This window comes from Gobio gobio, assembly GCF_949357685.1.
Source record: "Gobio gobio genome assembly, chromosome: 3".
NCBI classification, from domain to species: Eukaryota; Metazoa; Chordata; class Actinopteri; order Cypriniformes; family Gobionidae; genus Gobio; species Gobio gobio.
Genome location: NC_137099.1, coordinates 37,197,090 through 37,211,744, shown reverse-complemented (window position 1 = coordinate 37,211,744; position 14,655 = coordinate 37,197,090). Strand labels below are relative to the sequence as shown.

General features: G+C 36.9%; 1 protein-coding gene across 1 annotated transcript in view; it reads right to left on the bottom strand.

The window, feature by feature from the left end:
* Nucleotides 1–14,655, bottom strand: part of prkx (protein kinase X-linked) — a 60,665-nt gene that overhangs the window by 21,842 nt on the left and 24,168 nt on the right. Inside the window, exons 2-3 of the mRNA XM_079811933.1 lie at nucleotides 3,859–4,027; nucleotides 3,069–3,332 (exon numbers count right to left, since the gene is read on the bottom strand). Of these exons, the coding sequence (XP_079668059.1) occupies nucleotides 3,069–3,332; nucleotides 3,859–4,027 (433 nt within the window). The remainder of the gene's footprint in view (nucleotides 1–3,068; nucleotides 3,333–3,858; nucleotides 4,028–14,655) is intronic.

Below are 14,655 nucleotides of genomic sequence, written 5' to 3'. Positions count from 1 at the left end.
ACACACACACACACACACACACACACACACACACACACACACACACACACACACACACACACACACACACACACAAACACACACAATCTCTCATTCTTTTCTTTTATTTGAATGATACTATAAGAGGGCACAACCAGAGGGATTTTCAATTTTAGCAAGGTTACTCTTAAATTGGTCTGTGCGCTCTCATTCAGAATTAATAACGGTAGGTTGATGGATGCTCTGGGGCCAAACAAAGCCTCCTTTTTTTGTTAAAGAGGCTCATATTAGGACAGCTTTAATAACCACAGAGAAGCACTTCTATATTACTTTGGTAGGGGAAGTCACACTGTATAAGTGAAGAAAAAATTAAGGGATTAAGTCGGATATTTTGAAGGACGAAGAGTGACGTGGCACTTCTTTTCTGAGCCCATTCTGCATCTACATTCTACCTAACATAGCTGAGATTCTGGAGAAAAAGAAGAAAAAAAACTGAAATGATTTTGATAGCCAACAGAATTTTAGCAATGTCAAGGACAAAGGACTGATGGTTTACATTTAATTTGACAATGACAACACTAGGAATGTTAAAATGCCATGATGTGAATGTAAAAATTCTTGAGCATGCCTAATACAATCTTAAAATGAACTCAACAAGGACGTACACTTCAGATAACCGCTGCTCAACTATCTCTCTCCCTGGTTTATGTACTTAAAAATAACTTCAAAAGATTTCACATCATCAACAGACCTATCTTGGAGACTGAGTTGGGTAAGTTACTCTAAATAAAAAAGATTGATCACACTTCAGATTAGGGTCCAATTCTCACTATTAACTAACTATTAACTACGACTTTTGCCTCAATAAACTCCTAATTACATATTAATTGTTATTAAAGGGGTGATGAACTGAGAAATCAACTTTCCCTTGAGCTTTTGATATATAAAAGGTCATGGTAATATAAGAATATCCTGTAAATTTCAGAGCCGAAAACTTCCTTGTTAGTCAAAGAAAAGCTTTTATAGACACCAGGCCCAGAAAACGAGAGCTCTCAGAATATGCGGACCTCTTACGTAATAGGACCTAGACGCCGCCTCTACAGATAAATATGCTTCTGTAGCCCCGCCCACCGACTCGTGAGCTAACGATCGCACTACCAAGCTATAAACATGGCGTTGCAGTCCCTGCATAAGCTTCCTTCTGAACACACACTTATGTGAGTAGGCCAAAACATGTTTTTTTATATGTGTTAGTTTTGCATAATATTACAGATCGTTTGAAATTTATTGATTACATACCTTAGCACGCTGTCACAGGGTGGAGAAGGTGTTACTGGTTAACTCGTGACCGGACTTGTAACGTTATGGGCCAGGCGCGAGTGTGTGTGTCTCCGCATCCGTGCGAGTGTGTGTGTCCGCGCGAGTGAGGGAGTGAGTGTGTGTCTGCGTGAGTGTGTCTGTGTGTGTGCGCGCGCGCGCGCGAGTGAGTGAGTGTGTGTGTGTGTCCGCGAGAGTGTGTGTGTGATTTAATCATTGTGTTTGTTTGATATTTTGCGAGTCCTCTGAGCATTTCCCTGAACGATACCCATATGGACTGATGGTAGCTGAAGCTCATTAAATATGCAAATGTTATCCAATCCTAGCCATGGGCGTTTACTTCCAAGTGTTCAGTGCGGCACGCCCATCAAATCCGAGTGTTTTTCAGAGAGCCTCAAAATCAAGGCAGAAAATAGCCTATTACTTATTCATTATGATGTTTTTGAATGTAAAAACCACACAAACGTCATAAGTTGACCTCAGACAACAGTATAAAAAAATAAAAAAATCCAGTTCATGACACCTTTAATTGTTGTTAAATTTAGGTATTGGTAGGATTAGGCATGTAGACTGTGGTTATACAGAATAAGGCATTAATATGTGCTTTATAAGTACTATTATAAGTACAGCCAATATCCTAGTAATATGCATGTTAATAAGCAACTAGTTAATAGTGAGGATTGTACCCTAAACTAAAATGTTACCATGTAATTAATTACTACTAATTACATCTTCAACAGCGTAATTAGATTACTGTACTAATTACTCTCTCAAAAGTATTGCATTACTTATTACTTTCTAAATCCAATTTTGTGAGAACCAGTAAGGTTCATTATTTTGTGTTACGCAGCACGACTGAGCTTCCGCAAGAACCAATGAGGTTGTTCTTGCGCGTCAAATGTGCGGTTTAGCTTCTGTTTATGTTCTCTGATCATGTTTATATGTAAATTAAAGCCTAACTTTAATCTGCTCATCATATAAAGCAATTGAGAAAATTTGGACTAAACCGGTCATTTCATTTACAATATCTTAATTTGTGTTTCGAAGATGAACGAAAGTCTTACAGGTTTGGAACAATATGAGGGTAAGTAATTGATGACAGTTGTTTCCAATTTTGGGTGAACTAACCCTTTAAATTACCGAAATAAATAAAACTACACCCAACACTGCTAGGAGTGTATTAAGCATAAATTATATATTTCAATGTACTAAATTCAACAAATAGGAAAAAAGTGTTATATCTGCAAACAAATTCCATCATATATCGACTGTTTGAGTTAGGAATGCACCAATGCCATTTTTAGAGACTAAATATGAAAACCTACACAACTGTCTGCAGCTCTAATTCTTCCCGGTATTGGCTTTTAGACTCAGAGCACTTTAACAAGTACATAAGCACAGAATTCAACCTTATATTGATTCTATCACAGTTTCCACAAAACTATTAAGTGGTTATTAAATATTTTCTACATTGATAAATAATAAGACATTTCTTGTTTCTTGAGCACCAAAGCAAATTAGAATGATTTCTGAAGGAGCATGTGACACTAAAGCAGAAGTAATGGCTGCTGAAAATGTAGCTTTGCCATCAAAGGAATAAATATATACAACACAATATTACAATTGAAAACACATTATTTTAAATTGTAATAATATTTGTACAATATATTGTACAGCCTTGGTGACCGTAAGAGACTTCTTTCAAAAACATAAAACAAATTTTACCAAAACTTCACAAATATAGTTTTTACAGATAACCAATGACAACATACCTTTCTGAGAGCTTTTTAGCGAACCCGAAATCTGTCAGTCGGATGTGCCCCTCGCTGTCCAGCAGTATATTCTCTGGTTTTAGATCTCTGTAGACGATTTCTTTGGAGTGAAGGTATTCAATGGCGCACACGATTTCAGCTGAATAAAACATTCCGGTGCTGTTGCTGAAACGTCCTCGGCTGCGTAAATAGCTGAAGAGTTCACCGCCATTCACGTATTCCATCAACATGTACAGTAAGCGATCATCATGATGCGTCCAGAACCTGAGAAAGGTCCACGTCATATTTACATGTGATTTGATCATACAGAAGTCATATACTTGCCATATGAACTTGAAGCAGTCAGGCTACACATTATAAGACCTGGACTTACATAACGAAAGTATTATACTATTATATTAATGGATTTATCAACTTTTCCAGGTCTAGAAATACTTTTAAATACTTTTAAGTTGTTGAGGGGTTGAATTAAAATAAGAAATATCTTGATTTTTCTTGAGGCACCCTGGTTGACAACCACTGGTAAACATCAGCATTTTTATGTAAAAATATTTATAATAGATTTAAAGATAACATTCAAATGTTCTGAATTGATGTTCTGAAGTGATTGTAGCAGGTCAAACAACATTTGACATTGATATGTTTGGTACTTCAGCACATTGAGACGTTTATACTGCACACTGAAATGTTTATACAGATCATAACCCAGTGTGTTTATGAGACAACAGTGTATAAACAGTGTTCTCAATTCTGTTAGCCTACATATTAATGTTGTGCAGTGTTCACTCACAGTCTGACGAGGAAAGGATGGTTCACCTCCGTCAAAACCTCTTTCTCATTATGTACGTGTTGCTCCTGCTTTAGACGAATAACATCTGGGATCTTCATCGCCTTCAGAGCAAAGAAACTTCTTGTCTTTTTATCCTTCACCAGAAAAACCCTTCCAAATGTTCCTGTACCTGAAACAACGTGGAGAACTGACATAATGAGATAATGACATAATTTCACAATGGCCGCACAAAATTCAATAAAAAGATCAACTTAATTTATAGTGGACCGAAAATGTATGGACTAGGGCTGTCAATAGATTAAACATTTTAATTGCGATTAATCGCACCTTTGTTGTCGTGAAATTAATCATACGCCATTTATCTCATTAAACACATTAATTTTGGCATAATTTGCTATATCCAAATTAAACAATCAGATTGAAAGGTGATTCTCACAAAACTGTATTTTCTGCTAGCTTCAAGGATCATTGGAGACTCCAAAATGACACCAAATATAAGGAGTCCATATAATCCTTCATACTAGTGATGCACCGATCATGATTTTACATGGCCGATTCCAATACCGATTTTTTTCAAGAAAACTGGCCGATTCCGATACCGATTTCCGATTTCATTTAATTTATTTTTTTACACAATAAAAGAATGAAAGTATACATGAACAAGATGTTTATTTTGTATTTAACAGGCTAAATTGGCTTTTGGCTAATGAAAACAAGTCCGTAATCTGAAATTAATGGGAAATTGAATTGGAAATTAAAAGGCTGAAAGGTGAAATTAAAGGCAACAACTGCATATTCTGCAATCCAAACAAAGATGTTACTTAAATCAGCATTTGTTTTTAAATTCAGTGTAAAGAAAAAAAGTCTTTACCAGTGAAATTAAGTAAAACCAAAGTATATAATTGTTCCAAAATGTTAAATCAAATAATGTTTAGTGCAACGAAAAAAAAAAAGATGCTACAGCAGGTGCTTTTTAAATCAAATTAAGTCAATGTAATTTTAAGGTAAAATAAAAATGATCATCCTATAGGCTACAGAACTGATAGTATTTAATTTCAAAAGTGCATGCATGTTCTTCTTTAGGCTACAAAAAGAAGTATTTCGTACTCGTTTCGTTCTCATCCGATCCAACACATGAGAAGCTGAGCTGAACAAACGCTCACTATCTACGCTTGTGCAGGCGGAGAGGTAAGCTCACGCAACTTCAGCTCGCGCAGGAAAGCGGCTCTTCATTCCCTTCAGCGTATCTCCTTCCCTCAGTTCGGCAGTTTCCATTTGTAACACACAAGTGACATGTTCGCGAATGATTGCAATATAGGTGTATGTGCACGCGGGCGCACTTCTGGAAAAATCGGCAGAAAAATACAAAGAAAACCGGTTCCGATTTTTGGCCGGTCAACCGGTGCATCCCTACTTTATATAACAAATTTAAACACACCTAAGCACCCATGAAAAAAAAATTACATAAAGAAACTTTACAGAATTCACAACAACAACGAGATTGTTTTAAATGTTAGACCTCAAACTGCGATACCGAACAGGACCACACGGAGATGCCAAAAACTCCTAAATCAAACGCTTTGATTGCATAAACCTACGATTACTAATCACAACAACGTACATATGATATGACAAATCAAACATTATCCTTCCCTAGTGTGTGTTGAAACAACGCAAATGTACTGAAATGTGTCTGTACATGAATGCAGCGTGAGATCAGTGATCGAGAGCGCGTACATACACGGTTTGTTGTTTGTGCATCAATATAACAGACTCTCACGCGCTTACTGTACGACTCCTGTAAATCACCAAAATTGCGCTCTTCAGAAACAATCGCAGAATACGACAGAGCTCGTATTTTAAAGCAAAGCACACTGGAACGGACAATTCACTAAAAACACAATGTGAGTCTCTATTCTCTCTGATATGATATGTGTGATAATCAGCCTGGCCATCATTACATTAGCGCTGTTTGATTGAATTTCGATTACTGGATCAATGAACACTTTCCCAGAGTTTAACAGCTTCAAATGGCCTGATCCCAAACAGAGAAGCAGAATCGAGTTAAAGAGTTAGAATGGAAATTACCTCCTACCAGGGTTACGAGTGCTTGTAGATGCTCGGTGTGATTGTGATTAACTCCTGACTTCTAAGATCATCTAACTGCATGACGAAAATGACGTTAATGACGCAGCTTCACGTACTTCTGTAATTTATTTGCGTTATATTATTTTAACGCGTTAAGGACCTTAAATGAATCGCATGCGTTAATGCGTTAACATTGACAGAACTAGTATGGACACTTAAGCTACTTACGACCACTCTATTCCACTTTCTAAATACTGAGACTACAGAAGCATGTTTGTGTTTGTTCTTCACAGAGCTCTGTTCTCCACAGATGAATGGGACTCAGAGCAGGGAGTGTAAAACTCTCAAAGACGACCCATCTCAAAGAAGTCTTTGATTTCAACTGTATGGGGACACGGGTTTCAGTGGGTAAAAGATCTTACGCTACACACATATGATCAATGGCAACAGAGAGAGCTCTCAAGCTGAGAGAGCAGGGCACCTTGAACCTCCCACCAAATCACAGGCTACTCAGTCTCACTAGAGCACTGTTACAAGCTTGACAGGTCAATACCAATAGAAGACAACTCGACAGGCTATTTGAACTAATACAACCTATTATATGTCCTTAGACCTAAGCCTCACACTAAATGCTTAACTAATCCTTGATGATAAACCAAAAAAAAAAGCCCTGTTGTGTGTACGTGAGGAGTTGGCATTCTTTGCGGGTACCATTAGCAATCGGGTCAAGAGGCGGAAAACCACAATCGTGGAGTGGCAGTTGTTTGGGTTTAAGGGGCATGAAGTGGATCAAGGAGACATGAGATACCGCAGAGAGGCTTGTGTATTATTTGTTTAACCAAGCTTCGGCTTGAGAAAGACATTTTAAGTAGAATGCCTAGACACCTGGGTCAGATCAAACATCCCTGACATTTTGAGAGATATCTTAGAAAAAAAAAAGATGCCTTTTAATTGACACTACCATTCAAATGGTTAGGGTCAGCAAGAAAAAAACCAAAAGCACAAGTTTTTAACATTGATGATGATAAGAATTTACCACTATTTTTTTTACCACTAAATCAGAATATTAGAATGATTTCTGAAGGATCATGTGAAACTGAACACAGGAGTAATGGCTGCTGAAAATTCAGTCTGTTTAATATAGTATTTAAGTTTTAATGGCGTATACAGTCAAGCTAATTTCAACAAAACAACAAAAAAATCTTTCAGTTTGATAATTTCACACATTTCTAAAACATTTATTAATGACATTTCTGAAAACTGTTTCCTAAAACTGTTGCCTAGTAATATTAAAATAATAACAATACAGTACTGTGACTCATGACTTTTCTTCCTTGTACACTACAGTAACAATGAAAGTGCAAATGTCAAAAGAAAGTTATATTTCAAGTAAAGAAAAAGAAAAAAAAAAGATTAGAAGCAAAATGTTTAATGTTATATTGAACATGGAACAAAGCCATGCTCCCAAGTATTCGTAATGGGGAGTTTTAGACGACCTACATTTCCTTGTAGTTGCATCGTGACGAGCTACGAGCTACGAGCTACAACACAGACGGAATAACTGACATGGAATGTTGGCATTTAACACGTTTACCTCACACAAGGAATCTTTGTTCAGAGACCACTTTGTCGACATGGTTACACAAGCAGGGAAGAAAACAAATGCCTTAGCTTTCAGTGGGGAGGAGACAGAATTGGTAACATGTGAAGTAAAACACGTGTGATGATGACACATTAGAGTTTCCTGCCAGTTACAGGAAAATCTTCAAATGAGTTGGTTTTATTGTATTATAATTCTGATATTGTAAAGTGAAGTCACTATAGAATAGGGATGGGCGATATGGACTTAAAAATTTATCCCGATATTTTCTTGTATTTATTGCGATAACGATATCAATGACGATAAATGTAGTATCATTCCCCATGTTTTTGGATACAAGTGAAAGCTGCATGCATTCTTGCGAGTTTCAGAAAAACAAACAATGATCTAAAGTAAAACGTACATGTCATCAAATAGGCTCCTATAATACATAAAAAAATAATAATAAAAAAAAAAAATTATTAAAAATAATAATAATAATAATAATTATATATATATATATATATATATATATATATATATATATATATATATATATATATATATATATATATATATATATATATATATATATATATATATATATATATATATATATTTAATTAATTATTTAATTAATTAATTAATTTTAAAAACAAATATGTAAAATTCCACACCAGCCTTTTCAGAAATGGACAAGTTGCAGATATAATTGTCTTCTGTAAAAGTGCAGGTAATGTTTAAATAGTGCAACTGTGCTGAAAAACATCACACAATACAAACAATAATAATTCAAATCAATGACAAGTTTTACATGTAAACTGATTCTGTATTTATTCATACACTCATGGTGCAGTGGTAAAAATAGCAGAAACAGCAAAAGTAATAATCCCAAAAATGTCTTCAGATTACAAAAAAGTTATGATTTAATAATGATTTAATGATAGAACTTCAGTAATTTGAGTTGATAAGATAATACCACAAATTCTTCTACTAATAAAAATAAACTGCACTAAGGAATAATGAGCTTCTGGGTTCATGAATATTAATCACGTTGTCAGCGCTCATTCTAACTGATTTACTGAAATCAAAACAGGCACCGTAATAGGTGCACGCCAGCCAATGAGATTCCCGTCTGTGCATTCGTTTCTTCCTGTTCATGAAAGGCTGAATAATTCCAAATAAACGCCATTATTTTACAGGAAACTACAACAAAGGTTATTGTTTACATGTAGCACGTCAATTCTGTGTGGTATATGAGACTCTCTCGCTCTCTCTTTGAGTGTGTGTGAAACACTGAGCGCTCTCAGTCGCGCGCCTCACACTGTTTAATGTGATTGTGCGTCAAATACACTGCGCATTCATTGAGTTGAACTGAAATAGTATGCTTTACCGATCGATTGAGACAGAGCGAATCTCTTAAGCGCTCAGTCCAAGTGCTCAGTGAGTGAAAATACATCTGTATGTACAGGTTCAGATTACCCTCAGGTGCCCCTCGTTTAGCTATGAACTCTTCCGCAGCTTCTAGTTGTTTTCGCTCTGCACGTGAGATGCGGATTCAGTGCCGCCGCTCCCATTGCGCGGCGCTTAGGGCACCGAGTGCTGCGGGGGGCACCACAAGAATCTCTCCAACCCCCGTTCAGCTATACAAATTGACGAACGCAGCCACCGCGGCCATCAAAAAGTAATAACGCTTAGGGCATCAAGAGACGGCCAGCGGTGGCACGGTGCGGATGGGTCGCGCTATCAACTAGGCTATATCGTTATTATCGCGGGAAGACAAATTCTTATCGTGGGGAGAATTTTTACCGGTATATCGCAAACGATAAGATATCGCCCATCCCTACTATAGAACAATATATCACTTTTACATGCACCCAAAAAACGGATTTTGGCTCAATCGGACTGAAAAGCTTTCATGTAAACATCTCAATTTATTCAATTGAGCTTGAAACAAATTAAATTTCATTCAAATTGAAAGGGGTGGGACTGGAAATAATCTGAACAAAAAAGGAAAAAAATGACAGAGTTCACACTGCCCGATTTTAGCCCTGATTTTGACTCGCAGACAGGTTTTGCGAAATCGCTGACAAATGCCCGAAATCATAGGCAAATCGGTGCTCGTGCACGTGAGTGACAATCACGCAGTGTGAATTATCAAAGACGCGATCAGAGAGAATCACAGACTAGTCGGCGACGCCCGTGAGATATTTGGCCCGCTAAATAGCTGGACTTGTCGGCAATTCAAACTCCTGCTGTGTGAAATAAGTTTTGACTGAAAAATACATCAGCGATGACCTACAGCCAATGAGAGAGCAAGATACAGGGCAGCAGGAGGTTCAGGGAGGAGTTATAGACCAGAATATCAGTATTTTATTTAATAGATATATTTAAAATTCTATCGAACAGAAACAAAGCACAAACATTTGCTTGGCCAGCTGCAACAGTAGCACAATTGCAAAATTCTTAATTTACCTCAAACTCTCTTTGCAGAACACAATCCTTGCTCCCTGTGTCTCCCCAAACATTTCCTCCGCCATAATCGGTTTTCTTTTTCTCCTTTTTGCTGCAAATCCACACACAGACTATTTGGATCGCAAACTTTCTGCAGTGCCAGTTTATCATTTTTAAAAACAATTCCAGTCTCGCACGAGAACTCCGGTCTGACGCGTGATCTCCCGTTGCTTACTTGTCACATCTCACGCATGTTTGGTTGTGAAACATAGTTTGGAGAGAGTTGTCGGTGATTCTTCCTATTGTGTGAAGTCATGCAGTGTGAAACCTCCTGTTGTCGATCCATCGTGAAGTGTGAACAGAACTGAGCTGAATGCTACCCCAGATAGTCATGCAGTGTGAAAAGAGCAGTGATACGACGAGTTTGAAAAATCGTGCAGTCTGAAATTGGCATTAGACTAACATAGACTATGTTCTCAATCTGATTCAAAAATACCTTGAGCAAAAATGTGCAGTGCTGTGATAAATATGCTAACCAGAGCCCTTTTATAAGAAGATCTGTTTACATGCGTTTTATTTCTTACAAATGTGCATGTGTTCACTTACATCTTGCGAATTGGTCAGTGAGTAAGTATTTGTTAAAAGAGCTCTTCTGACATTTGTCAGCCTTCCTTTTAGATTAAGTCATTAAAGCAAAAGCAAAACTCAGACCAAATACTGAGACAATGGTTGCGTTTCACTCCACTTGCAAACTTCCCTAAGCACTTCCCCTCGGGGGAATCGATAGTGCCATTTTGCGTTCAACTTTGTGTACGAGGGAAGTGTATATGGACAGACCCTTGCTCCTTCGATTTTGACCTTCATATGTACACTTTACATACAAGGGCAGCTCCATATACCACAATGCAATGTCACTGTTTATCGCGTTTAATTTACTCCACCACAAACAACTCTAATATATATAAAAAAACAACCCAAACACACATATATACATATAGAATGCTGCATTAAACTATTTTGCAAAGGAAAAAAATTGATAATAAATCAACTCCATAGTAAATTCCAAGTGATCAAGGCCTTAGGACGTTCCAGTTCAGCCCATTGGAAAGGTTCCGCCAGTTGTGGGCAGTCAAGCAACGTAAGCAATGATGCGCATCCGAGTGAACGAGACAGAGGGAAGTTACCGAGTGAAGGGCATAATAAAAAAGAACTGGAACGCAGCACAGTAACTGTGAGGTGTGTGCTATTATCCTGGTGCAGATTGGAGTGCTGATGAGAAACGGGTGTGGGTGATGGCCGAACGAGTGTAAGTGATGAACAGGAGGGATGCTGGGAAATGTAGTCTTTGACTAGATGATGCACTGGACAGAGGTGTCGGCTAATATTCTTCCTATATTGAAAAGTCATGCAATGTACAACCCCTTGTTGCCGATCCATCGTGCAATGTGCACACAGCAGCATCTGAATGCTTCCCCAGATAGTTGTGATCTGTGATCTGACGACTTTGAAAATAGTCCAGTGTGAACTCAGCATTATTTACCTGTTTAAAATCGTGGGAGAATCATGTTCTCTATTTGAAACAAAAAAATGATGGTTCTCAATTTATCCAGAATCATGCAGCTCTAGTTTACATGCACCAATTTTCATCAGTCTGAATGAATACAATATGATTTCAGATTCTGAAAGTTCTGTTTTATGAACCCCAAACTTTGCAATCCCATTCACATTTTGGCTTACATGTGCATTTTGTCACATACTCTTCATCTGCCCCTCTTCTAAAGTCCAGCAAACTACGTTTCACAACCAAACACACGCGGAAAGTGATAAGAAAATAACGTGAGATCATGCGTGCGTGCGTGCGTGAGACTGGAGTTCTCGCGCGAGACTGGAATTGTTATTAAAAATTATGTTCCAAATTGTCTGGCGCTGATTCACAGCGAAAAGGAGAAAAAGAAAAAAAAAAGATTATGGATTATGGTCCTGCAAAGAGAGTTGCGGGTAAATAAATCATTTTGCAATGTGCTGCTGTTGTTTGTGCTTTGTTTCTGTTCTATATAATTGTAAATACATCTATTAAAGCAGCACTAGGTAACTTTTCAACCTTTATAATATATTTTCAAGACTCTTGTGATGATACATCGACTTACAATAGGTTGAATGACATGTCTGCCATAGCCTGACGGGGTCTGTATCGTTTTTAATCGTACTTTTAAACTTCGGCTTTCGGGTAGTAACCCGAGAAAAAAAAGAACTACAAAATTCGACTGCTTAACGGCATATACGTCACTTCCACCACCACCCCCACTTCCTTAAATTCAGACGTGCGAGCCCAACTATAGTTTGTTTGCCGGATGTTATAGTCATGGCCGAAGCAGCACAGAAAAATAAAAAAGCAAAGGTTTTGTCGGAGGAAAGCAAAAAGAGGAAACGAGAAAGTGATCGGATTAAAGGCAGGACGAGGATCAACATTGGGCCAGCGTTTGCTCGTCGGCGTGAGCTGAAGGAGGAGGGGCTACATTCTTGCAAGTAAATACGCAAGACGTACAAAATCATATTTTAGGATACCTAACATGTCTGTGATATTTGTTTATTTGTCTTGCCTCAAGCTATAATGCAAATCGATTTTTCAAATTTGCAGATTAATCTATGGTAGCTTGATATTATAATATTGACGATATATGGTTATTACCTACCACTCAAACATTGAATTGAAGTATCATATAGATTCTGTAAAACGGGAACCAATAGACTAGGCTACTATAATGACGCTGGCTTGTAAACGTGAGCATCGCGATCATTTGGCGTTTGAAAAAAAATAAAACCCATTAAATTATATTCATATGACATGCTGAAACATATGCCACTGTACCTGGGATGAAGACATTTCACACGCGACACAAGCAGAACACCTGCATGTGAACTCCGGCAGTGTTCAGGGCTATCATGGTTGTCATGTCAATAAATGTACTAATAATCCCCTGATGTAGAATGACAGTTTACGACAGTAGTAGAGGACAATACTGTTTCCCAACTGTAGGGGGACCCCGAGAGCAAAAACTACCTAGTGCTGCTTTAAAATACTGATATTCTGGTCTAAAACTCCTCCCCGAACTTCCCGCTGCTCTGTATCTTGCTCTCTCAGTGTAATTGTAATTTTCAGTCAAACACATTTCACACAGCAGGGCGTTGGCAACTCATCTGTGAATCTCTCAGATCGCATCTTTGAAAATTCACACTGCGTGTTTGTCACTCACATGAACGAGCACCGATTGATAGTGCTGCCAAACGATTAATCGTGATTAATCACATCCAAAATAAAGGTTTGTTTATATAATATACAGTATGTGTGTGTACTGTGTATAATTATTATATATATATATATATATATATATATATATATATATATATATATATATATATATATATATATATATATATATATATATATATATATATATATATATATACATTCATGTATATATTTAAGAAAAATATATATAAAATAAATTAATTATAAATGATATGAATATATATACGCAGTAAATACATGCACATATTTCTTAAATATGTGTGTATATTCAAATATACATAATAATTATACACAGAACACACACATACATAAATACATATATATATATATATATATATATATATATATATATATTATGCAAACACAAACAATGCGATTCTCTGGATGCGATTAATCACGATTAATACTTTGACAGCACTACCGATTTGCCTGTGATTTTCGCAAAACCTGTCGCGAGTGAAAATGGGGGCTAAAATTGTGCAGTGTGAACTCAGCATAAACAAAATAACATGCACATTTTTTTAGTCTATTTAAAATGCATTTAATTTGAATAAATTATTTTGAAAAAAATCGATTTGAATGAATGATTCAGTGACTCACTCATAAATACATTGCTTGTTTCAATACTGGATGAATCAGCCTTTTTGAACAAATCTATTGATTGGAAGATTAAATGGCAAATAGAACAGATTAAATTAAATCAACAGTAACAATAGTGTCGGTTTTACGATATCAATTCGAGCCCAAGTCTTCATCCTTTGGAAGTGCACACAACATGGATTTGCTTTCACAACACAGAAAACAGAATCTATTCGACATTTCGACAACACAAACCAAACTCATCCAGACCTAAGCTACAACTACAGTGTTTGAGGGCGGGTCAAAGTAGACGCTGCTCACGGGCAGCCAATAATTAAAAAGTATAGGTGGGCATTATGCAAATTTGTTAGATACCTAATGTGTGAGCTGAAAGTAAGACTGGTATTACTGACAACTCGTTTTAGACAGTTCAGAATGTTCCATTTGCCGTGCATCTTAATATTTGAACCCCTTACATTCACAAACAGCTATATTACACAGTAGGCTGCATGAAAGGTAATATCCAAAAAAAAGCATAATAGTGGCATTTTAAGTTCAAGACGTGAACTTCGTGATGTATTTTGTTTGTAAAAAAATCTTGCTGAGGTCTGCTTTAAAATGCAAAGTCAGGTTCTACAGAATTTTGTTATGGATGTACACTCAACAACAATATAGTTTTGTGTGATGTTCAAATAACTTGTTACTGTGAGTGAGTCACAGTTTACTTGATGAACCAACAGCAACCATGCGTGTGTCAACCAAAGGATATGAATCATGTTTTGAGAAA